The 27,685-nt window shown below is 40.0% G+C and overlaps 1 protein-coding gene across 3 annotated transcripts in view; it reads left to right on the top strand.

Moving 5' to 3' along the window:
- The first annotated feature begins 2,225 nt into the window (after positions 1 to 2,225).
- Positions 2,226 to 27,685, top strand: part of USH2A (usherin) — a 906,431-nt gene continuing 880,971 nt past the window's right edge. For 2 of the 3 annotated variants that reach the window (XM_049868232.1, XM_049868231.1), the window contains exons 1-2: positions 2,226 to 2,882; positions 7,790 to 7,955. In XM_049868232.1, the coding sequence (XP_049724189.1) occupies positions 2,398 to 2,882; positions 7,790 to 7,955 (651 nt within the window). In that variant the 5' untranslated portion in view covers positions 2,226 to 2,397. Of the gene's footprint in view, positions 2,883 to 7,789; positions 7,956 to 19,526; positions 20,449 to 27,685 lie in introns of those variants that run through there. The other variant, XM_049868233.1, reaches the window with a different exon arrangement.

The following is a 27,685-nucleotide window of genomic DNA, read 5'->3' as shown; positions in this document are numbered from 1 at the left end:
ATGTACAGAATGGGATAATTTGACAAAAGGTTAAAAAAAAAAAGAGTTTCCTCTGGAAGCGCCTGGTTACAACTGATAAAGTTGATGTATAAAAGGGCTGCAGTTTCTGGGTCTCTCAGGGAAAAGAAATGAAAGGAAATCAGAAGATATTTTGGGTTGTTTCTGACTGCTTTACTAACCAGAACCACCATGAAACCACTCTCTCTCATTTCTATAAATAGGTTAATTTATACAAAACAAAGCCACAATCTTTGCTTCCCAAACAAGTTTTCCATTTTTAAGATAAAAATGCAAGGCTAAAAGTACATTGGTTTAGAATATGCCTCATCTAGGATGAGATCGCTATGAGTCAGAATTGGCTCGATGGCAGTAGGTTTGGTTTGGTTTTGGTTTAGGATGAGATATCACAGAGAGGAGGGAAAAAGAGGGGTTTGGATGTAATAGAGAGGGCATCGAATTGACTACAAACACGCCCATGTCACCGCTCCCATATTCATATTTTAAAAAAAAAAAACTGCCTTCGATTCGATTTAGCAATATCATTTTTTTCTGTAGCGTAATTAATATCCCTGATCTTCCAAACCCAACGTTTAGAGGTATCATCAGATGTTTCTCATAATCTAAAGAGGTGTATGTGTTTAGGAGAGTATCCAAGGGTGAGCCGTCAGTAACAACTGAAGGGTCAGCAGAAGCTTCCATCCGTGCACCAAGCTAGTAAACCCAAACAAAAACCAAACCCATTGCCATCGAACCCATAGGACAGTGTAGAACTGCCCCATAAGGTTTCCAAGGCTGTAATTTTTTGGGAAGTGGACTGCCACCTCTTTCTCCCGCTGAGCAGCTGGTGGGTTTGAACCCCTGACCTTTCGGTTAGCACCTGAGTGCTTAACTGCTGCGCCTTACCAAGCTAGTAGGACCTCGATATAGTGCTGCTACTGTTAGTCGGTGTGGAGTTGATCTCAACTCATGGCAACGTCCTGTGTAGTGCAGAACTGCTACATATGGTTTCCAATGGCTGCGACCGACCTTTCTTCCAGGGCTTCTCTGGGTGTGTTCAAACTGCCGAACTTTTGTCGGGTCATCTAGCACCTAACCGTTTGTGCCACCCAGCTTGCCTGTCAACGTATTAAGGGGGCATAATCCCAATTATACCTCAGAAAAAAGAAAGAGCTTTGGCAATTACTCATTGCATTCCTGTCTGCTAGTGGCAGGTCATCTTGATTAGGGAATGACATGGATTTAGGCGCACGGGAGTAGACAGGAAGAGGGGGGCAGCCCGGGATTAGAGGGTGAGGTGTACTGCTGCTTTAAAATTACGCATGCGTGACCCCATCCAGGCCCCTCCCACTGGCCGAGGTCCCCGCCTGGAAGCTTGGGGCTCCCAGTTCCACGCGGGCCAACAAGCGGACTTCGCTCTGAGTTTCAGGTAACCAGGGGTTTGCTGTGCGGACTGTTTTACCTGCTTGTCCAAGTCCTCCTCTCAGCATCCCTCTGCTGAGGCCTATCTGCTAAGAGTAACCTGGGTTCCTGCCGTGTTGCCAGGCAACGAGGGACCACAGTCCTGTTGACGACCCATTTGTCACACTGGGGGGACTGACTGACATGCAATAAAAAAATGGTAACTCAGCTTACCTACCCATACGATTACTGGCACAGTATTAGGGGTCCATATTTAACCTACAGATACGCAGTCATCTGAGGAAGCACCGATACAAACCTTTGCAAAATAGGAAGCAGAGGGCAGACAGATGGCACTGAGCTCCTAATCAGCTTTACCGTGAGCTTAAAGTTGCCGTACATGCTGGGGTGAGGGGGAAAGGCCCGGAGCGCTTTGCCAGCTTTACTTCGGGCATCTGCAAGTTAGCTCTGTGTTACAGCATAGGGTGCGTGTGTAAGGAAAGTCTGTTCAGTCCTTTACCTTGTTAAGTAGAGTAGGTGGTGCTAATCCCCTGGGGGGTGACCGTGTGGCGAGTGAGACACACTGCACAAGTGGGTGTCCTGTGGGCTTTTACAGTGCTTGGCTTACCCAAGGCAATCAAGACATTTGCCCAAAGAATGACGGTTCTGCTCTTTAAACAATGCAGTTGGAAATGTCTTTTTGAGAGGCTCAATAATGTCTCTTTGTCAGGGGATCAACTTAAGTTTTAAAGACGGCCCAGCTCTTCTGTGACACTCCTGTGTTTCGATTCACAGTTACCAGCTGCTGCTCATGTCTTGGCCGCTGCTCAGAGTGCCCTTGGTGTTACCTCCCTGTGAAAACGTGTCTGCAGTTGCCCGAAGATGGAGTCTCTGAACGTTGCTTGAAGCGCCCTGCCTTAGAGTGTTGCTGGCCAGCTGCTCGGGCCTTATTATTTATTTAGGAATACTTTATCAGGAGGAGAGGGTTTTTTTGTAAACATGAATTGCCTGGCTCTTTCCCTGGGCTTCGGCTTCTGGTTTCAGGTCATTGAAACATTGATCTTTGCCTGTTTTGCGTCCTTACCATTGGCTGCCTCACGGGGTCTTTTCCCAAGGCTGGAGAATGTCGGGGCTTTCAAGAACGTTTCAGTTGTGCCAAGCCAAGCAACGTGTGGACTACCAGACCGAAGCACCTTCTGTCACAGCTCGGTGGAGGCTGAGAGCGTTCGGTTCTGTAGCCAGAGGTTGTGCGTTCAGGACTGCCCGTTCAGGTCTTCGTCCCCCACCTACACGGCCCTGCTCTCAGCAGGCCTCCGGGGCTGCATCACGGCAGACCAGCACGGCCTGCCTCCCAGCTCCCCGAGCAAGTCTCCGAGTTTTATTTTCGGAAATCACAAGAATTGCTTCTCTTCTCCTCCTCCTCCAAGGCTGGCGGCATCGTTTACTTTAGCCGTGTGGTTGAAACCTGAGGAAGAAGGCGTAATGTAAGTAGTAGCGGGGGTGCAAGCTTCACTAAGAAGACCTAAAAAAAAAAAGGGCCCTGGAAAATCAAGTAGTCATGAAGATTCGTGCAACTTGCATTCCAAACAGAAATGAAGGCTAACACTTCAGGATGCATGTGACTCAAGGTCCCTGCCTACATTAACCTGTTGCCGGCTAGTCAATTCCGACTCACTGTGACCCTGTGGGACAGAGCAGAACTGCCTCACAGGGTTTCCAAGGCTATAATCGTTGTGGAAGCAGACTGCCACATCTTTCTCGTGTGGGGCAGCTGGTGGGTTCGAACCACTGACCCTGCAGTTAGCAGTAGAGCACTTTAACCACTGCTCCACCAGGCTCCTACTCCTACCTTAGTCTTTCCTATCTGGGTTTGGAACCCCCCATTTTTTTTTTTTTCTCTAAAAATTATTTTTGTTTATTTCTATGGAGCCCTGGTGGCACAGTGGTTAAGAGCTTGGCTGCTAAACAAACGGCCAGCAGTTCGAATCCACCAGCTGCTTCTTGGAAACCCCATGGGGCAGTTCTTCTCTGTCTTCTAGGGTTGCAATGAGTCGGAATCGACTCCATGGCAATGGTCTTGGCTTTTTAAATTTTTATTTTATTTCTATAGATGAAATGAACCATCAAAAAACATTGTGTGGGAATAGTTTCATTGCAGGCTGACTCATTTCTTTCTTAATACTTAGCTAAACTTGGGTTTTAGCCTTCAGAGACACGACCAGGCTTAGCATAAGCACGGGCACTAGTAATATAAATAACTGGTATTTTCAAAGTCCTCATCATGGTTTATATAAACAACCTCTGCCCACAAGAGTATAAAATCTTTATTAGGTAGATAGTTCTCTGAGGGCTACAACTGTGTTTTATTCATCATTATTTTCCCAAGAAAAAATGTTTGACACAGGGAACATGTTCAGTAATACGAGTTTAATAAAGGGGTAAATGAGTAACACTCAATCTCTGGAAAAACAGCTTTCGTCTCTTTCCCTTGGGGTGTTTTCATTTTCCAATTAGTCAGGAAATGTGTGGGGAAGCATGAGAGATCCAAAAAAGTTTCCATGCTGTTGACACGGTAGAAATGCCCTCAGTGAGTGTGGATCGGGGTTCTTTCAGGGGCCTACGTACAGCGATTAGCTTTAAATTGCTGAATGACCTCTCCTAGCTGGAGATGGGAATGCAATGGCCAGCAGAGACTGCTCCTCAGCGCCCCCTGTGTTACCTTAGTTACCCTCTGGTTTCTTACCATTTTTTAAAAATTCAGCCTACCTGGGGATCTTCCTTTGAGGCTGTAAAACACGTATGTTGATTTGGAAAAGTAATTTTCATTGACTCTATACTTTGCTCTTATGCTTTTTGAGTGTTCCTTCTTTTATCTCGAGGTTTTAGCCTGGAACACATGGCTAAGCCATTTGTTTCCAGTTACAGTTTGCAGCCAACAAGTTACCCTAAATCAGGTACAGGTGATACAGGTGGCCCTACCTTACAGGGAGTGCCTCTGTGTAAGGCTTAACTACCTTATCATCATTGTTTTTTGTTTCTTTAATCGTTTTTTCTTTCTGTAGTCTTTTCTCAAGCTTATATCTAGTACAATGTTTCCTTTAAATGTGTAGAGCTAATCCAAGAAATTATAATAAGACAGTTTGGGGGCATTTTTTTGCTTATCTTTTATCTTCCCGTAGGGCTTTGGCCCTTGTGCTTGTGATGTTTTCTTCTGTTTGAAAATCTTGGCTGAATGTCTATAAGCTTGTGAAACAAACCAGAAAAATCTTATAATCTTGTAAGCAAATATGACTTCAATGTCTTTGGTGTTTAGTTTCAATTTGACAAGTGAAAGTTGGCATATTTTCATTTTGTTTTAAATTTGGAGTGAGAATAATCACGAGCCATTATCCCTATTTCTGTATCTCCCCTAAAAGAAAACCCTGTTTGAAATTCCAGTAAATTTAGCTTACTTAGTTTATGTAACTAGGATCCAAAGAGTCTTAAGAATTTGTCTCTTGACAAATATATGGGTAGGATAATTTTTTTTTGTTTTTCCCGAAGCTCACAGGGACACCTCCGTACCAAATTCATCTTCTATTGGCATCATTTTGTATAAATAAGAGAGAGGGTATTTATAGAGGTGGTAGCGCCTGGTTTATGTTTTTGAGATTTCCATGTATCAAGGTCGTTTCCATTCTCAAAACTAAAATACCCATGGGAATTGGGGGAATTTCAGGGTGTTTGCACTAGATAAGTAAAACAAATAAAACATGGATTATCCAATTATTGTTTATTCAGGAGCAGAATAAATCCAGTTCCTAAATATTTTGCTACCTGCCTTCCCCTCACATTCATTATCTACCAAAGCTAGTATGTTTACAAGCAAACAAAATAGCAAGGAGGAGAATCAATAACATATTAAGAAATGCATTTTCAGTAAGCTAGGGGAAATAAGTCTGCAGTTGGTAAATATGTTCTTGAATAATGGTCAGATTCTCACTTGTAGATTTAAACTCAAGAAAAATGAAGAGAAGTAGACTCTTCTTAGATTGATTAAGCTCTGAAGTCAGGGGATAAAGAGAACTCTTTCATTGCAGGGACTTAGACATATCCAGCTACAGAAGGGTTAAAAAAAGAATGCACAGCAGAATTTATATAAAACCTTTATTTCCACTTTATGTAAAAACTTCATATCAATTAAACCTATCCACCTAAGTTAAAACAGGATACTTACTCTGATAACTTTATCAGAAAATATAGAAGAATAGAAACTATTGAGTGTTCTCCAATCAGGGAAATAGTAGATGCAAGTGAGGAGACTTGTCAAGAGTGCTCCCTTTAGAAAATACTTTAAAATATCTTTAGCAATAATTTTGGCTGAGCCGGTCTTTGCTCTTTGATGTTACTTCCTCAATTCAATCAGTAACTCATCATTAAAGAAAAAAAGAAAAATTATTGTGTTAAAATATAAATAACAAAAAATTTTGCCATTTTCACTATTTTTAAGTGAATAGTTCAGTGGCAGTAATGGCATTTGCCATGTTGTGTAAGCATCACTGCTATCCATCCTCAAGAGCTTTAATTTACATCACCCCACACAGAAGCAGTGCCCCTGTAAGCAATGACTCCCCATTCTAACAGGGAAGACAGATGGGCTGATGTTATAGAGAGGGAGCACAGCGTGTTAAGTGAGCACAAGGCCCCTTTAAAGCCTTGAGTGGGAGAAGGTGCCAGGATCAGGCATCATCATGGGAGGAGTTGACGCCTGAGCTGAGTGGGAGGCCAACAGGAGGAGGGAGGTCCAGGCTACCCGAGTACTAATGAAATTCTCCTCCTGGGACGCATCACCTTCGTGGGTTCTTGTCTGTGAGAGCCAGACTGCTGTGCGTGTTTATAGCTAGTGATTTGGGGAGGTGTTTATGGCTGTTGTCGGCGATATTTGTCTTTAAACAGCGGATCTTTGGGAACCATCCACTCGGGATCCATTCATAAGATTCTCTCTCCTGCTCAAAAGACGACTTGTGAAGTTGAAATGTGATAGAGAGGAGTGTAATTTGGGTTCACATCTGTTTCTGCTTAGAGGGCACATAGTAGCCAGAAATGGATGATGTTGTAATTAGTAAAAAATAAATTCAAGTGAATATAAGTTGTATTGGTTTCCTGGAGCAGCTCTGACAGAGTCACAGAAATTGGGTGGTTTATAAAAACAGAAATTTATTTTCTCGCAGTTCTGGAGACTAGGAGTCAGGTTATTGACCATGTTAGTTCTTTCTGAGGTCTCTGGGGTAGAATCTGCTCCTGCGTCTTTCCCAGCTTCTGGTGATGGCGTTGCTTGGCTTGTAGGTCACTCCAGTCTCTGCCTCCGCCTTCCTGTGGCGCCTTCCCTGTGTGTCTGTGTCTCTTCTCTTTTGTAAGGACATCACTCATACTGCATTAAGGTCCAACCCACTCCGGTATGACCTCAAGTTAACTGATAACATCTTCAAAGACCCTATTTCCAAAGAAGGTCACATTCAGGTACCAGAGGTTAGGACTTCAAATATCTTGGGGATTCACAGTTCCATCCATAACATAGATTAAAACATAAAAAATGATGTTATATGCCTATTTGAAGGAGTCTTAAGGGTGTGCCATTGTGACAAGGTCAAAAGTGATTTTTTAATAATTTGAAAACTGACCTAAATCTAGACCTACAACTTTAAAAAAAAAAAAAATCCTCTGTTTTATCAAAATATACTTTCACCATGTTCTTAGTAGATAGAATGACCTTTCCTGCGAGATCATTAGCATTCTGTCAGTGCCTCAGTTGGGCTTTGTGGTCATGGATAGGTAGCCAGTCATCTTACGGACACAGCTGTGGCTTCTGGCCGGCTGAGGAAGGGGCAAGTAGAGGCTGTAACTGTCCATTCTCCATTTCATCGTGGGAACTAAAGAGAGTGAGTCAGACCACGGGGCTAGCAGTTTTGAGCTTTCCATGGGCGCTACATTCTCTTCATATGAGAAGAAAAGGAAGGATGTGCACTGACGACCCAGTACCCAAGCGGGATGTCGTGTGTTGTACCATTTCCTGTGAAAGAAATAGCAAAGGAACTAATGAGCCAATGGGCTAAATGTTAGTTTTGCAGAATGATTTGCCGCTTTAGTTTCTGTCATGAATCCCTAATGAAGGGTGCTGAGGCTCTGGGGAATGTATTGTAAGTAAGAATCCTATTTTTTTTCTTTTAATTTAAATAAAAGGGCTTCTTCATTGCCAGAAAGCTTTCTTTGAATATGATGGGATTCAGGCCCTTATTCATTGTGCTCCATTTTGAGTGGAATTTGGGTCATTTGACCGCCACTATATGCGGTGCCCTAGTATGTCTTTTGGTTGGATGCTGACCTTTTCTCTCTTTTCTGGTTGCTTCCTAAGGTGTGTTATAGAAAAGGCAGTGGATGGGCAGATTGTGTTCAAACTCACAATATCTGAGAAAGAGACCATGTTTTATTACCGCACAGTAAACGGTTTGCAGCCTCCAATAAAAGTAATGACACTGGGGAGAATTCTTGTGAAGAAATGGATTCATCTGAGTGTGCAGGTGAGTAAAATGAAAAGTATTTAACATTTGGTTAAACACAAGGGTCTGTCTCCCTTTCTCTCCTTTAAATGGCAGCTACCCACAGATTGGAAGCAGTGTCTCTTGGATTTCACGTACGTGTAAGCGACAACCAAAGAAGAAAAATATTTAAATAATCTAATGATGCTTCTGTTGATATACTAGCATTTTCTCCTCAAAATAGCTGTAAAAACTCCCATAGAAGCTTAAATATAAAGGTATTTGGAATAACAATATCCTGGGGAAATTTCTGTTTTACTTGGCTAGTACATTTTGTTCAAAAATGTGTGAGGCCTCTCTTGCTGTCATGGCAGTATTAAATCCGCTGCTTGGTTTTTTACAACTGTCTTTCTCACATAGCATCTGATGACGTGAATGAAATTTGGCTGTTGCCTTAAAATGCTGACCTTAGAACTAATGAACTTTACACTTCAGGCACTCAGAGGTCTTACCTTATTACTTGACTTGTCAACCGCAGTTTGAGAGAGCTGTGAGATGTGTGGTATTTATAGTCCCGGAACAGAGGCAGAGTTTGTCTCTTTGTTTCTTCAGGGCACTGGAATGGCCCAAGGCAGCCAAAAGCCTCCCCTTCCTCTCATACCAGACGTGCAGGGTTTGGTAGTTCCCGGTGCATGCTGTCTCTTGAGTGTCCAAACAGTGGTCCATGCAAACCCTGTTTCCACTAGAGGAGATTTGCACCCCCATTCATTTTATGAAACTTACCTTTGATTTCTCACATTGTTTTTTCCCTGAGGCGGTTGGTGAGCAGACATCCTCAGAGAGCCTTGAGAGTTGTTATTTGGCTTTAAAGTCATTTTCAGCATAGGTATTGTTGTTGGTAATGTAAATACCCTTTGCAACTATCTCTGTTTTGCCTGATTGTAACTGTGCAATTCTGCCATGTTTTGGCAAAGCAGTGCACCAAAGGAGGAAGGGAAGAAAATTTAAATATAGATACAAATGCAGAGAGAAAACCACTGACAAAGGAATATTCAGTTGGTGTGCAATGCAGTATCGACTGAGGGATTTCAGTTAGCGCCTGAGTTTAGCGAGTGCAGCTGGCAGAGAGCAGGGTTTCCTTGCCACCAGGCCTCAGGGGATGTCCAAAGGTGTAGCTCAGCCTCGTACAAGGCCCTGACTGGGGCACAGGTGGTTTCAATCCAGTGCTTACCTCCCATTTTCTCAGTAGCTAGTGGCTGTGGGACCTACTTGTTCTAGATCGCAAACTTGTCCATTTTGCCACAGAAGAATTGAGCTATAATGCTAAAGATGGGGAAATAGGAACTGCCAAGAACGGGAATCTGCAGAAGATGTCAAATAGATATGTTTGCTGCACATTTTGCGGTCAACAATTATTTAAAAAAAAACATTTCCTTTTTCAGTTGCCTTTTTATTTTGCCTTACCTGTGAGACTGTGCTGTGTTGTAGCAGGCAGTAGTACATTAAAATCCTCACAAACAAAGTTTAAAATCTAAATGCAGAGAGGTAACTGTTCCTGAATTACTCTCCTGGGAGTAAGATGCTTTTGGAGCACCTATTGAAATCAGCATTATCATTTCAATACATGTCAAATATGAGTCATTTCCCAGTTTAGGCAAAATTTTTTTATAAATCTTTAAATCTTCCTCTTCTTTCAAGAAAAGGTTAAAGTACTTATGATTTAATGAGGCTGCTTTACATCGTAACTGTTTGACTATCGAGAGAAAACTTGTCCTTTCAAAGTTGTGCAATTCCTTTATTTTTTTGAATAACTTTTTTTTTAGTATTCTACACTTTATACTAAAACTCTAACTGTAAAACATTGGAAAAATCATTCAGATGAGTCATTTATTCAACTAACACTTATTGAATGTTTTAAGGGTACCTAAGTGGTTAAGGAAACCCTGGTGGCATAGTGGTTAAGTGCTACGGCTGCTAACCAAAGGGTCAGCAGTTTGAATCCACCAGGCGCTCCTTGGAAACTCTATGGGGCAGTTCTACTCTATCCTATAGGGTTGCTATGAGTTGGAATCGACTCGACAGCACTGGGTTTGGTTTTTTTGGTTTAAGTGGTTAAGTGCTATGGCTGCTAACCAAAAGGTCGGCAGTTTAAATCCACCAGACACTCCTTGGAAACTCTAGGAGGCCACCCTACTCCGTCCTATAGGGTCGCTGTGAGTTGGAATTGACTGGACAGCAACACGTAAATGCTCGATGTGAGAGTCTCTGTTCATTCAAGTGAAAATTAAAGAGCAATTATTTACCCTAAGATGAGGATCTACATAAGGTTCCTTTACGTTGGATACCAGTCTGAATACATTTCGAATGTTATGAAATTTATAGAAATTTATATTATAGATGTTTTATAAGGCGTGTACTGATTCCTCAAGAGTTGTAAAACGTATTGAGAAAAGAAAGAGATTAAAAACCAGACCAAACCTTTTGCCACTGAGTTGATTCTGACTCACAGTGACCCTACAGGACAGAGCAGAACTGCCCTATAGAGTTTCCAAGGAGTGGCTGGTGGAATCGAACTGCTGACCTTGTGGTTAGCAGCCGAGCTCTTAACCACTGTGCAACCAGGACTCCGAGCAAGAGATTAGGAGTTAGGAATTCTGAGTCAGGCAGGTAAGGCCATTCTGTAGGCTTGAGAAAGTCACTTGACTCAGTTTCCCCATTTCTGTAACAGGAGGATTGGACAAGATGAACAAAATGAGGCCCCTTTGAATTCTACATGAAAAGCTAAGTGGACTGGAGTGAGGCGCAGTTTACTGAAGTGTAGAAAGCTGATGAGGTATCTAGATAGGTACTGGCAGAACCAGGCTTATTTTTATTTATTTTTTTATGTGTCAGCATGGTGTCCGGTACTTGCTGAGAAGCATTTTTTGGGTAGATTTTACAGCCAGTCCAGGGAAAAGTGCAGCTTGTTACTTTCTGTTAACTGCAAATAACTTATTTTCATATGAAACGTTACTTACTCATCGTTGCACTGTTCTGAAGTGCCTCCAAGCTCTGTTTGCTTTTGCAGATCAGGGACTTCTATCATGTAACTTTTCAGTTGCAGTAGCCAGATTGCTGAGCACTACAGGAGAACTAAGGAGCCCTGGTGGCTCAATGCTTAAGCGCTCGGCTTAAAGGTTGATGTTTTGAACACACCCAGCCTCTCCTCAGGAGAAAAGACCAGGCGATCTGCTGCCATAAAGATTTCAGCCTAGGAAACCCTATGGGGTAGTTCTACTCTGTCATATAGGGTTGCTATGAGTCAGAATGAACTGGATGGCACACAGCAACAACAACACAAATCATACGAGGCATAGGATGGAACACGTAGCCTTTCGTCTGGTTTAGTCAAGTTTTAAACTGTAAATCTGTACCTAATGTGTTTGCATGTTCTCACCTACCCACCGACACAGCCACATATCAAAGAGTGCATTTAAGGTCTGTGTACAGAATCCCTGGTGGTGCAGTGGTTAAGCATTCAGCTGCTAACTGAAAGGTTGGTGGTTCGAACCCACCGGTGGCTCCGGGGAAGAAAGATGTGGCAGCCTGCTTCTGTAAAGATTATAGCCTTGGAAACCCTATGGGGCAGCTCTCTGCCCTATAGGTCGTTATCAGCTGGCACTGACTTGACAGCAGTGAATGTGGGTTTTTTTGTTTCTTTCTTTGTTTTTTAATGTATGTATAAAACTAAAATATGTATTCACTTCTATGCAATGAACCTGCTCAAAAATCAGAGTTTAACTTAGTATAGCCTGGTGATACAACATTAATGAACAGATTTGACCTTATACTTTAACACAGATAGGTCACTCAGTATCAAGTTTCCCATCTGTAAAATAGGGATTCTAATATTTAATATGCAGAAAAAAATTCTTTTTAAATAAATAAATCCCTGGGCAAAACGATGCCAAGAATAGCCAGAAATACTGAACGTTAGTGCTCTAGTCTCCTAAACAAAGAATACCCAATATTGTTATGGTAATGGATCTAATAGCTTTTATTCCATAACTAGCTTTTTGAAGCTTCAACCTGTTGGAAGATGATTAGTTCTTAAATTAATATTCATTTGGGGACTTGGATCTGACACAATTGCCAATTTAAATTTCAGTTTGGGATTTAATATATTGGCTATTTCAAATTATATCAAGCTGAAATTCGTTATGTCTTTTTTTGTACTAAAACTGGAAAAAATCAATTCAGACTTTTTATTATCAAATAGGGAACACTGATAACATTAACTGATTTTTCAAGCTTAGTTTTCATATTGAATCAGCACACTCTGTAGTTCCTGCAAGAGATCTTCTGTTTTCTTTGCAAAAAAAGTTTTTTTTTTTTAAGTACATAAAAGGATTTTACTTTAGCATTTTTTTACAGATTGGTAGGTAAAACAAGCTAGAAGTATGTTAGCATTTAAACCAAGACCAATCCCACTGCTGTGGAGTTGATTGCGACTCCTAGAGACCCTATAGGACAGAGGAGAACTGCTGCATAGGGTTCCCAAGGCTGTAATCTTTATGGAAGTAGACTGCCACATCTTTAGTGCTGTGGAGCAGCTGGTGGGTTCGAACAGCTGACCTTTTGGTTAGTAGCTGAGCCTTTAAACACTGAGCCACTAGACCTCCCTGTTACCATTTAGTTGCATATAATTTAATAATAAAACCTCGCAACTCCCTGTTAAAATAGTTTTTCCCTGAAGCAGTTCTGCACCTTTAATAGGAAAAGATCGCCAAAGAATTATCAGTACAATCACCCTCCTAGAAATTATTCTGAAATGCAGTAAAACAATTACTACAATTTGAAGCTGATAAAATATTGCAACTGTGGAACAAAGAAATGATTTAGCAGTAGGGGTTGATAACATTTTTTAATACTATTTCCAGGGCTCCTTGATACATTGACAATACAAGAGCCACAGATGGTTCTGGCTACACATAGGGTGAAAAAGAGTGGTTGTTCAAATCTGATACAATGAAAGAAGAAATACATGGGTAAATAAAGGTTCGAAATCGATAGATGAAGGAGCTTCATAACCATAGTTAGTTCATGAAATATGGTCTTTGGATTTATATATTCAATCTGAGAAAGGAAAACTATTGATAGTTCTGGAGAAAAAGAAAATGCAATTTGACAACCATTTGTTAGAATGGATAAACCGAGTTTCTCAATTAATCTCTGGAATGTATGCCCATGTACACACTTTGTAAAGGTATTTCCATGTCCCTGTTGATTGAGGGAACATAATACGTCTATGCAGTCTTAAGGAAGCTTCCCAGCTCAGTTTAGTATGTTCCATGTCCTGGAATTCCTATGGAAAGACCACCTCCAACTCCCATTCCAAGAGAATCTCAATCCATGTTGTTCTTTTAATCATCTTCATTGCTTGACTATGCTGTTGCAGTTTGCGATTGTAATTATTTGTGTGTGGTGAGTGTGTTAAACATTGTTTATTTGTGCAAAGGCTTCTGTTTGTGTACAGCTAACCGAGGCTTCCAACTGGTTTGTTTTGATTCGAACCCCTGCTGAGAATTTGCATTTTCATCTCAGATACACAGAATCAGAATCTACGTTTTAGCAAGATTCCCCAGGTGGTATGCATGAGTAAAAGGCAAGGACAGTAAATACTAATACATATATAATCTTGCAACAACAGTAATAACATACAATAACGTACGAGTGGATACATAGGTATATATGTACACCGAGCAGGGGTGGGAGCGCATATGGCAGTATACCCACATGCATATATATATGTGTACATGCTGCAAATATACCCATGCATGCAATAGTGTGCACAGGGGATGCAGTCATGAGAACTTCTTAGCCATCATCATATACCTCCTGGGACTGAGAGACTGGTATTGAGGGCCAGGGACCATAGTCTTTGGGGACATCTAGGTCAAATGGCATATCATAATCCATATAGACAATGTTCTACACCCTACCTTGGTGAGTAGCAATTGAGGTCTTAAAAGCTTGCGAGTGGCCGTCTAAGATAAAACAACTGGTCTCCTCCTGTCTTCAGTAAAGAAGAGTGAGGAAAACCAAAGACTCAAGGAAACAATTAGTCCAAAGGGCTAATGGACCACATGAACCACGGCCTCCACTCTCCTGAGACCAGAAGAACTAGATGATGCCCACTTACCACTACCGACCAGTGTGACTGGGACCACAATAGTAGGTCATGGGCAGAGTGGGAAAGAAATGTAGAACAAAAGTCAAACTCATAAATAAGACCAGATTTACTGGCCTGATAGAGACTGGTGGAGCCCCTGAGACTATGGCCCTTCAACACTCTTCAAACTTGGAGCAGAAATCACTCCCAGAGATCCCATTATAGCCATACAGTGGCCAGGTCTATAAAATGAACAGTAACACCAGTAAGGAATGTACACCTCAGAACAATCAACTATACGAGACCTAAAGGACAGCATTCGTCCAAAAGCAACATTTAGAAGGACAATAGGGGCAGGAAAGCTGGGCAAAGGGACACAGGGAACCCAGGGAGGAAGAGGGGAGAGTGCTGACACATTCAAGTATTCGCAACCAATGTCACAAAATAAGCTGTATAAATTGTTGAATGGGAAACTAACTGGCTCTGTAAACTTGCACCTAAACTACAATAAAAAGAGAAGAAATGCAAATTCTCAGCAGGGGTTTAAACTGGAACAAACTGGTTAGAAGCCCTGTAGCCAACTGAGTCTCTGCTGAGTTAGCAGGGTAGTTCTGGGTTGTTCAAAACTAACTAAAGGGCAAGAGAATTTAATTGAAGCTTTTCAGGACAATCAGTTAAAAACGATGATAATAGCTGCCAGGACTGCACACTGATTATGTATTAAACATTGTATATGCTTACTGTTCAGATATTTGTATGACATTGGCTTATATTGTTACTGATAGATGAGAAAAATGAGGCTTAGGAAGGTTAAACTGCCTGTCTAAATACACAGAATCTCAACTTTGACCTTAAACTACAAATAATACAATACCATGAACCTAGTTTAGTGTGAAGATCTAAGGAGTGATTAGTTTGCAGAGTTTTCTGGACCAAAAAAAAAAAAAAAGAAGCAACAAGAACTGAAATGACGTAGTGGAAAATAATTATAATCCTTCATGTATTTACAGGATTTGTACAAATAATTAAAATCAATATACTTTGCAACTATATTTTGTATTGGCACAAGTGGTTTAAATGGAGAATAAAATATATTTTTTAAATGAAGTTTTGCCCCATATAAGACTACAGTGACTTAAAGAATATTCTTTTTAAGCTCTCCTGATCACCTGATCCAAGCCATATAAAGCCAAGCTTTGTTATAAAATGTGGACAAGAAGAGATTCTACTTGATTATAAAAACTAAAAAAAATTTTTTAGAGACAGATAAAACTATGCAAGTAAAAATTATTCTTTGTACGTTTGTTAAATAATATTTTATTGTGTTTTAGGTAAAAGTTTACACAACAAATTTGTTGTTAGGTGCTGTGAGCAACCCTATCTATGTACAACAGAACGAAACTCTGCCTGGTCCTGAGCCATCTTCACAATCGTTATACTTGAGCCCATTGTTGCAGTCACTGTGTCAGTCCATCTCGTTGAGGGTCTTCCTCTTTTTTGCTGACCTTCTACTTTACTGAGCATGATGTTCTTCTCCAGGGACTGGTCCCTCCTCATAACATGTTCAAAGTATGTGATAGGAAGTCTCACCATCTTTGTTTCTAAGGAGCATTCTGGCTGTACTTCTTCCCAGATAGATTTGTTCATTCTTCTGGCAGTCTATGATACATTAAATATTCTTCACTGATACCGTGCCTCAAAGGCATCACTTCCTCTCTGGTCTTGCTTATTTGTTGTCCAGCTTTTGCAGGCATATGAGCTGATTGAAAATACTAGGGCAACTAAACCAAAAGCAAAGAAGTTTCCTGAATAAACTGAATGCTTCGAAGCCCACCGTAGCAGGGGTTGGGGTTTGGGGACTGTGGTTTCAGGAGATACCTAAGTCAATTGGCATAATAAAATCTATTAAGAAAACATTCTGCATCCCACTTTGGAGAGTGGCATCTGGGGCCTTAAACGCTAGCAAGCGGCCATCTAAGATGCATCAATTGGCCTCAGACCACCTGGAGCAAAGGAGAATGAAGAACACCAAAGACACAAGGTGATTACCAGCCCAAGAGTCAGAAAGGGCCACGTAACCAGAGACTACATCACCCTGAGACCAGAAGAACTAGATGGTGCCTGGCTACAACCGATGACTGCCTTGACAGGGAACACAACAGAGAACCCCTGAGGGAACAGGAAAGCAGTGGGATAAAAAAAAGATGCAGACCCCAAATTCTCGTAAAAAGACCAGACTTAATGTTCTGACTGAAACTAGAAGGACCCCGGTGGTCATGGTCCCCAAACCTTCTATTAACCCAAGACAGGAACCATTCCCAATGCCAACTCTTCAGACATGGATTGGACTGGACAATGGGATAGAAAATGATACTGGTGAAGACTGAGCTTCTTGGATCAAGTAGACATATGAGACTATGTTGGCATCTCATGTCTGGAGGGGAGGTGGGAGGGTGGAGGGGGTCAGAAGCTGGCGGAATGAACATGAAAACAGTGAGTGGAAGGAAGGAGTGTGCTGTCTCTACTTAGGAGTATATAGCAAAAAAAAGCAAGGTGTGTATAAATTTTTGTGTGAGAGACTAACTCGAACTGTAAACTTTCACTCAAAACCAAAACCCACTGCCGTCGAGTCAATTCCGACTCATAGCAACCCTATAGAGCACAATAAAAATTAAAAAAAAAAAAAATCGACAGGAAAATACTATGGCTTGGGTCAGGTGCACCTTAGTCCTCAAAGTGACATTTTTGCTGTTTGGCACTTTAAAGAGGTCTTTTGTAGCAGATTTGCCCAATGCAGTAAATCATTTGATTTCTTGACTGCTACTTCCATGGGCATTGAGGGTGGATTCAAGTAAGATGAAATTCTCGACAACTCCTATCTTTTCGCCGTTTATCATGATGTTACTTTTGTTGCAGTTGTGAGGACTTTTGTTTTTTTATGTTGAAGTGTAATCCATACTGAAGGCTGTAATCTTTGACCTTCATCAGGAAGTGCTTCAAGTGCTCTTCACTTTCCGCAAGCAAGGTACCCAGCAAATTAGGTTCCCATTTAACAATTTTTATACAAATTGTTGTGTGACGTTGGTTACATTTTTCGTAATGTGTCAGCATTCTCATTCTTTCCATTCTGCTTGCTCTGTTCCCATTAATCTAGTTTCCCTGCCCCTCTTGCCTTCTCACCTTTGCTTTAGGGTAAATGTTGACCATGTAGTCTCATATAATTGAGATATAGTTGTTGAAGGGTGCACAGTACTCACAGGCAATATCGTTTATTTTATAAGGCAATCTATTATTTGGCTGAAAGATGACCTCTGGGAGAGGCTTCAGTTCAAATTCCAAAGGATATCTTAGGGTGATAATCTTGGAGGTTCCTCTAATCTCTATTGGTCCAGTAAGTCTGACCTTTTTTTTAAGAATTTGATTTTTTTTTTTTTAATTTTTAGATTTTGTCATTGTTGAGAATATACACAGCAAAACATACATTGACTTAACTGTTTCTACATGTGCAATTCGGTGGCATTGATAACATTCTCTGAGTTGTACAAACATTCTTACCGTCCTTTTCTGAGTTGTTCCTTCCCTGTTAACATAAACTCACTGCCCTCTGAGGTTCCTATCTAATCATTCAGGTTGCTTTTGTCTCATTGATCCCATATAGTAGTTCTTAAAAGAGAATAATGCTCACAGCTGGCATTTTTTACTATTTAAACTAAACTATTGTTTATTGTTTGATTTTAAGAAGGCATCGGGATATTTTTGGTTTAAATTTTAAAGATTATCTCAGAGCAATAGTTTCAGGGACTCATCTAGCCCCCGTGGCTCCAGAAAGTCTACAGTCCATGAGAATTTGAAATCCATCCTGAATTTTTCCCTTTTGATCAGGGTTCTTCTATAGAATCCTAAATCAAAATATTCAATAACAGCTGTGCACCATCCGGTTCTCCAGCCTCATGGCAAAGGAGGCAGTTATTCATGGAGGCAATTAACCGCACATTCCTTATCCTTCTATTCTTGACTCTCTTTCTTCCTCTGTTGCTCCAGGCGGAGGGAGACCAATTGTGCCTTGGATGGCCAACTGCAAGCTTTTAAGACCTCTAACACTATGCAGTGAACTAGGAGACAGAACAGAAAAAAGCACTAAGCACGTTATTAGGCCAATAACTGCAATGTCCCATGAAACCATGACCCTAAACCTTCAAAAAACCAAGGGATCAAATCCCATGAGATGTTTGCTTGTACATAAACAGCCTCAGCAGTTACTTTTTTTTTTTTTTATTGTCATTGTTGTAAATATATCTATCACACAGCTTTTGCCAGTTCAACTTTTTACAGGTGTACAACTTATCGACAGCAGTTATGTTGATCAGCTCTGCAACTGTACCCTTAATCAATGTGATTTCTCCATCATTGTTAACCCCCTTTACCCCTTCGTCCCACCCCTGATAACCACTAATAAACTTTGGTCTGTATATATTTGCCTTTTCATGTCTTTTTATGTAAGTGAGGTCATACAATATCTGTCCTTTTGTGTTTGACTTATTTCACTCAGCATAGTATCCTCAAGCTCCGTCCATATTGTAGCAAGTGTCAAGACTTCATTTCTCCTACTGGCCGAGTACTATTCCACTGTATGTATGCACCACATTTTGTTTATCCATTCATCTGCTGATGGGCATTTAGGTTGTTTCCACCTTTTGGCTGTTGTGAATAGTACTGCAATGATCATTGATGTGAAAGTCTCTGAGTCTCTCTCTGCTTCCAAGTCTTTTGGGTATATACCTAGGAGTGAAATTGCTAGGTCATATGGTAATCCTATTTTCAGTTTTTTATCATTTTTTTCTTTGACTTTTTATTGTGCTTTAAGTGAAGGTTTACAGAGCAAATTAGTTTTTCACTGAACAGTTAATACACATATTGTTTTGTGACATTGATTGCCAACCCTGCGATGTGTCAACACTTTCCCTTTGTTGACCTTGGGTTCCTCATTTCCATTCTTCCAGCTTTTCTGTTCCCTTCTGCCTTCTTGTCCTTACCCCTGGGCTGGTGCCCGTTTAGTTTTGTATATCTGGTTGAACTACGAGTATTATTGTTTTATAGGCTGGTCTAGTCTTTGGCTGAAGGGTGAACCTCAGGAAGGAATTTGAGTTTTGTTCTACATTTTTCTTCTATTTTATCCAAGGCCTTCTGTTGTATCCCTGTTCAGAATGGTTGGTAGTGGTAGTTGGGCGCTATCTAGTTCTTATGGTCTCAGGCTTGAAAAAGCTGTTATTTTTGTGGTCTATTAGTTGTGTGGACTAGTTTGTTCTTTGAGTCTTTGGTTTCCTTCATTCTCTTTTGCTCCAGTTGAGTAGAGACCAATAGTTGTTCTCTGTGCATTGTTAAATGTGACTTTAAGAACAATATTTAGTCAGAAGTTAAGGCTTTAACTTTTGCCCTTTTACTCAGTACTTGTGCAACTCTGGGAAGATTGCATAACTTCTCCAAATGTTACCATCCCCTTTAAAAATTGGAAACACGTGTAAACCTGACATTTAGTTTATACCATAAATGTGACTGTGTAAAGAAAATAATGGCTGATACGGCAGTTTATAATCTGTGAGTTCCTGCCGTGATGGCACTTACAGTCTGCTGGGAGGAAAAGACTATCAAATAATCACCCTAGTAAAATCCAAATTATAATTGTGATAAGTGCATGAGATAAACAACCATTTGATCAAGTCACTGTGGTCAAGGAAGGCTTTCTTGAAGGAATTATATTAGATATGTGTTCTGAAGAGTAAGTAGGAGTCAGTAGGCAAAGAGAGCAGGGAAGAACATCCAGGCATGCACAGCAAACACCACCTGCCAGTGGCTTTCAATGAAAACAATGTATTGCAGATAGTGTGGTAAGTGTCGCTGGAGTGCGGCAAGCAAGGAGGAGTGCAGTGTGAAATGATACCAGAACTATGGTGAGAGGCTGTGTCTAAAGAACATGATTGTCCACGTTAAGAATTTTTTAATGGAACTCTATCAAAGTGTTTTAAGTAGGGAGCAGGGAAAGGAGAGAAAATGCGTGACATGGGCAGATTAGATTATCTTTTCATAAAGATCACTTTGGTTGTAGTGAAGGAGACCAGTTTATATGAGGACAAGAATGGATATAAGGGGGCTTTAGGGTATTCATGTGGTCCAAGTAGTCTCTGGGTTGTACAAACAGTTAACATGCTTGTCTGCCTACTGAAAGGTGGGTGGTTAAAGCCTACCGAGAGGTGCCTCAGAAAAAGTTCTAGTGATTTACTTCTGAAAACCAGCCAACTGAAACCTCGTGGATCACAGTTCTGCTCTGACCTGTGAGTCACCGTGAGCCGGAATTGACTCAGCTGGCACTGGTGGTCCAAGCGGGAAGTAAGTGTAACTGGTGGTCCAAGCGGGAAGTAAGTGTAACTTGGACTGTGATGGCAAGAGCAGATTTGAAAAGAAGTGGTCAGCTTTGGCACTGCTTAGGAATTCAAACCAAAGGCTTAGTTGACAGAAGGAATGTGGAGGTTAAGGGAAAGAAAGATGTCAGTGAACCACAGCTTTCCAGCTCGCATAACTGCATGAATAGTGATTTCGTTTACCCCCATAGAAAGCTGGAGGAAAATCTGATTTTTGATACTCAGCACACATGAACTGAACTTCAGCTCAGGACAATGATTTTCAACTACAGAAATCATTAGAGCCACTGAGAAAATTTAAGAAATATGACCAGAACCCATTGTGGCTCTTTTGGGCTGGGGCAGGGCCCATGATTGACTGATTTACTCACTCTTTCCTTCTTTCAATCCCATTTTCTCCCTCTCTCTCTCCCTCCCTTCCTCTCTTTCTGTCCCTCTGCAGGTTGAGAATGATTGAACACTAAGTATAAACAAAAAAGATCCAATTTTTTTTTTGTACTTTTAGAATATTCAGTTAAAATTTTCAGGGGTTATTTCATGTAATCTCTAGAAAGCAGAATGAAATTGCTATATCTGAAATAAGGGGTTATTGCATATATGCACATATTATATATACAATTTTTAAAAGTTTAATAATTTTTCGCCACTTGTAGTTAGATAATGGGAAGACTAGCTAACCTCTTAAAATCTTTTCATTCTTGGGTTTTTTTTTTTCTAAAAAAAAAAAAATTCTTCCTTTGACTTGTAGACATCTAACGTGGTGTCTTGAACATACACCCTCATTATGCATTCAGGACACTATAACTGCTTGGAATACTTTTAAGTGTTGCATTTAGAGAGAGAGATACCCAGGGAAGCAGTGTGGGAAAATAAAACTATCCAAGTTCATGTTTAAATAAAGCCATATTCTCCATTCAATTACCGAGGGATACATACCATAGGCCAAATTCTGCCCTGGGCTATATAGACGCTGTTCTTTCCGACTTCAGTGGAAATTGTTCGTATATAACTGAAGTCATCAGTTAGCCCTTTGGGCACAAAAATGGCTAACCACAAAAAAAACAAAAAACAAAAAACTAAGTCTTGTTATACTTGGCTTTTAGGTGAAAATAATATAATATAAATGGCAATTTCATTAGATAATATATGTTTTAAAAAGCACTGCTGTCAAACTGTAACCGTTACAAATCTGACAGAATTACCATAGTGGCATTTTTTAGGCCTAGAGATTGTTGAAAGGAGTAAGTGGGCACTGGAAAATACTCTTCCTTTTACAGCAGTTCTCTAGTTTAGCAGCATAGTTGATAAATGTGTACTGTGATATTTGTATATATTGTACTTTTTAGCTATTGGTTGGTAATCAGCCATTTTCTAGCAAAGATAATTTCTAAATTCTTGTTCAGATATCAATTTCCAAGTGTAAATGTTAATTTAGTCAAGGCTTGCCTTAGTTTTGATTGGAGGCATTTCCATAAGAAAGGTATTAGCTGCCACCTCGTCAGCCCTCACTCATGGTGGCCCCATGCACATGGGACTAAAAGCTGACTTGTCCTGAGCCACCCCCTAATCGGTTGTGGATTGGACCATAGTGATCCATAGGTTTTTGGTTGGGTGGCTTTTGGAAGTAGATCACCAGATTTTCTTCCTAGGCTGTCTTCATGTAGGAGCTTCATTTAAGTTTGTTTAACACACAAGCCTGTATTGGAAGACAAGCGGCTGCTTATGAGAAGCATTGGCTGGGAATCGAACCCGGGTCTTCCACGTGGAATGTGAAAATTCTGCTCCTGAACCACCAGTAGATTGATGACATCCAGAATGTGAAAGTTAAACATTGAAATGTGGGATGTGGGTGAATAATGTCGTATGATCATTTCACACGCATTAGTGAAATAAAACTTTTTTTTTGGTGTATACATTTATATCGGGTATACACTAATGTTTGGTAACAGTTACTAGATAAACTGGACTAAGAGTAGGTGAAAAAACATGGATTGTCTGTGGGAAAAAATAACTAATTGTGTAGCCATTTGTAAACCTCTAAGCTACTTTTTTCAGCCTTTTTTATCTGACTGCTTTCAACTAACGCATGATACATTTCTTTCCAAAACACTCAGACACCTGCCCTTCATGACCCCCTTGGCTGTTTTCATCTCCCAGGCATTGCTCACCTATTCCTCCTGCATAGAATTCCTTCCTGCCTCCTCTTCTCCACCTATCAAATGTATCAGACTTTCAAGAGTTAATTCACAACCCACTGTCTTTATGCAGTCGCCCCTGACTCATCTGAACTGGGGTTGATGGTTTACTGTCTTGAATTCTGGTCATTTTATCTTTTTGGACACTCTTCAAGCCTACACACACATTGCCAGTCCTAAATCCTGATTTCTCCTATTTTTTTCTAGAAGTTTTATAGTTTCATGTTTTATATTTAAATCTGTATTCCATTCTTAAAGTACACTTTATTTTTTAGAGCAGAAAGTCAGAGCCCCGTATATCCCCTTTCCCCGGTGTGCTAATTCTCCTTGTAAGCACATCTCACTTTCCTGTGCTACATTCCTCATAATTGATTAACCAATACTGAGGCATTGTTATTAACTAAAGCCCATAATTTATAGTAGGGTTCACTCTTTGTGTTCTACGGTTTTTGAAGAATGCTTAATCTCATTGTCTGCGCAGTATCATATTCCTCTCTCGTCCCCCTCCCCTGATACCCAGGAATTCACTGATCTTTTTACGGTCGCTACAGTTTTGCCTTTTCCACAATGTCATGCAGTTAGAATGATCTAGTATGTAGCTATTTTGACCGTCTTCTTACACTTAGTAGTATGCATTTAAGATTCTTCCATGCCTTTTTTGTCTTGATAGCTCATTTCTTTTTATTACTGAATAATATTCCATATGCACCATACGTAACAGTTTGTTTATCCATTCACCTGTTAAAGAGCATTTTGGTTGCTTCCATTTTTTGACAAATATAAATAAAACTTCTATAAACATTTGTGTGGAGATTTTTGGGTTGATTTATGATTTCAGTTCATTTGAGTAAATAGCTAGGAACATAACTGCTAGATCATATGGTAGGCCAGTGTTTAGCTTTGAAAGAAACTTGCAAGACTGTCATGCGAAGCGACTGCCATTTTGAATTTCAGTCATCAGTGAAGGTGGGCTCCTGTCACTCCACATCCTCACCAGCAAGTGATGTTGTCAGTGTTTTAGATTTTAGCCATTCTAGTAGGGTCATTTTTTTTTTTTTTAGTAGGGTCGTAGTAATTTTGCTGAAGATCATTCAAAAGCCACTGCAGCAGTGTAACAACAGGGATCGATCTGCCAGAAATTCAGGCTGGATTCAGAATAGGACTTGGAACCAGGGATATCATTGCTGATGTAAGATGGATTCTGGCTGAAAGCAGAGAAGACGAGAAAGCTGTTTACCTGTGTTTTATTGACTACGGAAAAGCATTTGACCGTGTGGATCATAACAAATTATGAATAACATTTCGGAGAATGGGAATTCCAGAAGACTTAATTGTGCTCATGAGGAACCTGTACATAGATGAAGAGGCAGTTGTTTGAACACAAGGGGATACTGCGTGGTTTAAAGTTAGGAAAGGTGTGTGTCAGGGTTGTATCCTTTCACCATACCTATTCGATCTGTATGCTGAGCAAATAATTTGAGAAGCTGGAGTATATGGAGAACAGGGCATCAGGATTGGAGGAAGACTCATTGACAACCTGTGATATGCAGATGACACAACCTTGCTTGCTGAAAGTGAAGAGGACTTGAAGGACTTTCTGATGAAGATCAAAGACCACAGCCTTCAGTATGGATTACACCTGAACGTAAAACAAAAATCCTCACGACTGGACCAATAAGCAACATCATGATAAAAGGGGAAAAGATTGGAGTTGTCAAGGATTTCATTTTACTTGTATCTACAATCAACACTCACGGAAGCAGCAGTCAAGAAATCAAAAGACACATGGCAAATCTGCTACAAAAGACCTCTTTAAAGTGTTGAAGAGCAAAGATGTCACCTTGAAGACTAAGGTGCGCCTGACCCAAGCCATGGTATTTTCAGTCGTTCACATGCATGTAAAAGCTGGACAATGAATAAAGAAAACCATAGAAGAATTGACACCTTTGAATTGTGTTGCCAGTCCCTATACCAGGGACTGCTAAAAGAATGAACAAATCTGTCCTGGAGGAAGTACAACCAGAATGCTTCTTAGAAGGAAGGATGGCCAGACTACATCTTACATACTTTGGACATGTCATCAGGAGGAATCAGTCCCTAGAGAAGGACATTATGCTTGGTAAAGTAAAGCGTCAGGGGAAAAGAGGAGGACCCTCAATAAGATGAACTGACACAGTGGCTGCAACAATGGGCTCAAGCGTAACAACGATTGTGAGATGGCACAGGTCTGGGCAGTGTTTTGTTCTATAGTACTCACAGCCGCTGTGAATCATAACCGACTTGATGGCACCTAACAACAACAACAGTAGGTTTTTAGTGGTATCTCTTTGTCGTTTTAATTTTTAATTCTGTAATGGCATATGATGTTTACCATCTTTTCATTTACCTATTTTCTATTTGTATTTCTTTTTTGGCAAAGCGTCTGTTCAAATATTTTCCCTATTTTTAATTGCATTGCTTATTTTCTGTACCTAGAATTCTTTGTATAACTTGGATGCAAGCCCTTAATCAGATGTATGTTATGCAAATGTTTTCTACCAGTCTGTGGCTTGACTTTACATTCCCTTAGCAGCATGGTTCGCAGAGCAGAAGTTTTTAATTTTAATGAAGTACAATTTATCAATGTTTTCTTTTTTGTGTTGTACTTTAGATATCGTGTTTTAAAACTCATTGCCAAAACCGAGGTCACCTAGATTTTTCTCCTATGTTATTTTTTGGAAGATGTATAATTTTACATTTAATATTTAGGTCTGTGGTCCATTTTGAATTAATTTTTTCCAATATGTTAGATTTGCATGTAAATATTTCGCTAATGTATATGGTATTGTATTTTTTATTTCAAATTCCAATTTTTTGTTGATGCTATACAGGAAAGCAATAGGCTTTTATATATTAACCTTTATCCTTATTGTAACTGCTTAGTAGTTCCATGAGGTTTTTTGTTTTTGTTGATTCTTCGGGATTTTTTTTACATAAACAATCATGACATCTAAAAACAAAGTTTTATTTTTTCTCAATCTCTATGCCTTCTATTTCCTTTTCTTGTCTTACTGCATTAGTTAGGACTTCTAGTATAATGTTGAATAGGGGTAATAAGAAGGAACATTCCTGTTTTTTTCCCAGTTTTAGAGCTAAAGCATCTGATTTTTCACCATTAAGTGTGACTATAGCTGCAGGTTTTTTGTAGATGTTCTTTATCGAGTTGAGGAATTTCCCCTCTCCCTAGTTTTTTTCTAGTTTGCTGAGAGTTTTTGCCATGAATGGGTTTTTGATTTTGTTAAAGGGTTTTTTTTTTCCCCTGTATATATTGATATCACCATAGGATTTTTCTTCTTTAGCCTATTGATATGAGGAATTACATTAATTGAATTTTACATGTTGAACCAGCCTCGAATACCTGGAGTAAATCTCAATTGGTTGTGGTGAAGAATTCCTTTTATATGTTGTAGGATTTGAGTTGCCGATATCTTATTGAGCATTTTTGCATGTGTATTAACAATTAATGACCATGTATATTAATGGTCTATGATTTTCCTTCCCAGCAATTTCTTTGGCTGATTTTGGTATTAGCATAATGGCCTCTAACGTGAATTGTCAATTTTCAGTTTTTTAGCTTTTTTTTTGTAAGGATTGGAGTGATAACTTTAATGTAGGACCAGAGGCCAGAAGTGTGTGTTCCCTTTTGAGCTAATTTTTGTGTAAGGAATGAGGTTTAGATTGAGGTTTATTTTCTTTCTTTTTTTTTTTTACCAGTGGAAGTCTAATTGCTCTTGCAACATTTGTGGAAAAGGCTATCCTTTCTCCTTTGAATACTTTGGCACAGTTTTTTCAAAATCATTTGGGCCGATCTGTGTGGGTTTATTTCTAGGTTTTCTGTTCTGTTTTGACATACATGTCTATACGGTGTTTCAATTACTATGAGTCTTAGTATCTGCTAGAGTAACTCCTCATACATTCTTCTTCTTCAAAACTGTTTTACCTGTGTCAAAACCAGTGCCTTTCCATGTAAAGTTTAGAATAAGCTTGTCTGTTTCTCCAAAATCGCTTATCGGGGTTTGGGTGGGAATTACATTTAGAGATGAGTATGGGAGAATTGCCATCTTTACTGTCAAGTATTCCAATACCTGAGCATGGTTGGTCTCTTCATTTATTTAGATCTTTGATTTCTTTCATGGGCATTTTGTAATTTTCAACATACAGATTCTGTACATGTTTTGTTGTTTTTATACAAGTGTTTTATTTTCCTTGGAACAGTTGTAATTGGTTTTGCATTTTAAGTTTTGGTTTCCAAATGTTCATTGTTAATATGTAAAAATGCACTTTTTGTGAGTTGCTTCTGTATCCTGCAACCTTTGTGCACTTTCTTATTAGTTCTGGAAGTTCTTTTGTAGATTTGTCGGAATTTTCTACATAGACAATTGTGTTTTATTTCTTCCTTTCCAACGTGTACTTTTTTTTTTTATTCCAACATCTGTTCTTCCCTGTGATGGCATCTGTTGATTGTCTTTTCTCATTCAAGTTGTGATTTTTCTAGTTCTTGTTGTGACAAGTGATTTTTGAAAGTAACCTGGAGATTTTAGAAATTATGAGACTCTGAATTCAATTTAGTTGTCTTTTTAGCAAGCTGTCTTATTGTGAGGTGTACCACAATGGCTGGTGGATGTGTTTGTTCCTCTTCCCAGTTGCCCCACCAACACCAGTCCAGAAAAAGTGGAGCACTGACTCACACTGCCTTATCATAGATGGGTAGAATAGAAGTTTAGCTCCATCTGTGTCTCTGTTGCCACTTTCCCGATGAACATGGGGCCACCAGTTGGCACCACCTTGTTTCTCCAAGTTTGTGATGTATTCTTAATTCCCCACTAAGCTCCACTGCCATGAGGTATGGGAAAGCAGAGTGCAGATTCACTTGTTGCCACAGGGTGAAATAGAAGCTCAGATTCCTGATGGTCCGTGTTGACACCAGAGACTCGGGGGATTGCAGTGTCAACTAACCCTCCCTCCCACCCC

This window comes from Elephas maximus, chromosome 24 (assembly GCF_024166365.1).
Source record: "Elephas maximus indicus isolate mEleMax1 chromosome 24, mEleMax1 primary haplotype, whole genome shotgun sequence".
NCBI classification, from domain to species: Eukaryota; Metazoa; Chordata; class Mammalia; order Proboscidea; family Elephantidae; genus Elephas; species Elephas maximus.
This window is presented reverse-complemented; position numbering and strand designations above follow the sequence as displayed.